This window comes from Corylus avellana, chromosome ca8 (assembly GCF_901000735.1).
Source record: "Corylus avellana chromosome ca8, CavTom2PMs-1.0".
Classification (NCBI taxonomy): domain Eukaryota; kingdom Viridiplantae; phylum Streptophyta; class Magnoliopsida; order Fagales; family Betulaceae; genus Corylus; species Corylus avellana.
Genome location: NC_081548.1, coordinates 7,668,163 through 7,670,293, shown reverse-complemented (window position 1 = coordinate 7,670,293; position 2,131 = coordinate 7,668,163). Strand labels below are relative to the sequence as shown.

At 34.0% G+C, this 2,131-nt stretch overlaps 1 protein-coding gene across 1 annotated transcript; it reads left to right on the top strand.

Annotated features, from left to right (window-relative positions):
- Window positions 1–1,281: 1,281 nt before the first annotated feature.
- LOC132190810 (uncharacterized) lies at window positions 1,282–1,668 on the top strand. The gene has a single exon (XM_059605849.1). The coding sequence runs from the start codon at window positions 1,282–1,284 to the stop codon at window positions 1,666–1,668; it is 387 nt and encodes a 128-aa protein (XP_059461832.1).
- The last annotated feature ends 463 nt before the right edge of the window (window positions 1,669–2,131 follow it).

Here is a 2,131-nt window from a genome sequence, read left to right as displayed (position 1 = left end):
GAGATTTAACGCCTACTGTAATGCCACATGTCCCACTAAATAAATAATAATAAAATATTATTTAACTTTTTTTAAAAAATACAAAACAAAATAATAATAAAATATAATTTTTTTGGAAAAAATATAAAAAAATTCTTCAAACTACCAGTCGTTTTTCATTTAGCCCCCTAATGTTTCAAAAGTAATAAAGTAGCCTCCCAAACTACCAAACTAATGCATTTTGACCACTCCGTTAGTCAAAACCGTCTGTTTGGACGGAAACTGAAAAATAACGTCGTTTTGTTGGGGGGCTGCTTTATCACTTTTTGAACATTAGATGGCTAAAATGAAAACGGCTGGTAGTTTGGAGGGCCTTTTTATATTTTTCCCAAAATTTGTTTTTCTTCATAAAATGGCATTGTAGTAACTTACCCATAACAAAACGACATTGTTTTGCAGTTTCCGTCCAAACTGACGGTTTTGATTAACAGAGTGGCCAAAATGCAATAGTTTGGTAGTTTGGGGGCTACTTTATCACTTTTGGAACATTAGAGGCTAAATCGAAAACGGCTGATAGTTTGGGGGTTTTTTTTTATATTTTTCCCTATTCTTTTTTAAAAGGTTGGGTAAAGTTCACTCAAATTATCACTCAAATGACAATTTACCCCTTAAATTATCAATTGCGACAATTTACTTCTCAAATTACCAAAACAATGACAATGTATCATCAATTTTAATAAAATGACAAAATTACCCTTACTAAAATAAAATAAAATAAAACTAAAATTTAATTTTTTTAATTAAAATTTTAAGGGTATTTTTGCTTTATTGAAAATTCTATAAGGGTAATTTCGTTATTTTGCTAGCATTGAGAGATACATTGTCATTATTTTGATAGTTTATGAAGTAAATTGTAGTAATTGATAATTTGAGGGATAAATCGTTATTAAGGTAATAATTTGAAGAGATTATATAGATTTTACTTAAAAAAAGTTAAATAATATTTTATTACTATTTATTTAATGGGACACGTCGCATCACGGTAGCATTAGTTCTCTTTCAAGAGATTCTGACGTGAATTGTAGAAGAATTCACCCCTAATTTCAGGAATCCGGGTCCCCTCCACCGCGTCCTTCCATGAAAGTCAAAGGTAAGACACTAATCATTTGAAAAACACGCTCTCTATCTTCTGTCAGTACTCAGTACCTAGCTTGCCCAACAATTCACTCTCTCTGTCTATAAAACAACCTTAACATCCACGCCTTTCCGTTCAACAAAACCAGCTGCAGGGGAAACCAAGAAATGGGTGGCGAAAGGTGGCGAGAGGTAGGCGTCCGCCTGACGAAGGCGGTGAAGAAATTAAAACTTTTGCTTAGTTTTAACGCAAGGAGATGGTGCTTGGGTGGTTCGAATATTGGTAGCTTTTCCTATAGGCGCCGCTTAAGCTTTGATGACCGTCTGGGATTGCATGGATGCATCGAGGATAATAAATCCGACGGAGGAGATCGTTCTGCGACTCGGAGTATTCAACGAGCCACCAGTTTTGCTTCGGATGATGACATTGATAAGAGGGCGGAGATTTTCATAGCAAATTTTCGTCGCCAGCTTCGTTTGGAAAGGAAGGTTTCTTTGGAGCTAAGTTACTGTAGATCTACAGCGAGTAGTTTCGAAAGCAACAAAGAGATTTAGTCATCGTTTTCAAGTTGGTTTGTTAATTTTGGTTGAAGGTAGGGTTGACATATATATAGGTATGTGAAGAAATTGAGATTTATGAGAACTGTGGTAAAGAACTAAGGATGAACTATTTTTTGATTTTTTTGTTTTTGGGTTTCTTGATTTGCTGCTTGTAATTGTTATTCTTCATTAATAAAAACTACGTACCCACAGGAGATTCAATAAAAATTGTTCAACAAACTGATCAAACTTGATTTGTCAACTATTGGTACGATAAATTTTCCTGAGGCCACTAACATGCACTACAAAAAGGAAGGTTCTTTGATGGCGTCATTTAATTAATTAAATGACAGAAATATTAGATAATACATATATTGATATTTAGTTGTGGTAGTTAGTAAATAACGGCAGGGGAGTGTCTTTAAAATTATATGTTGGTATGTAACTTGCGAATTCCTGGCAAATACTGCACCAAGAA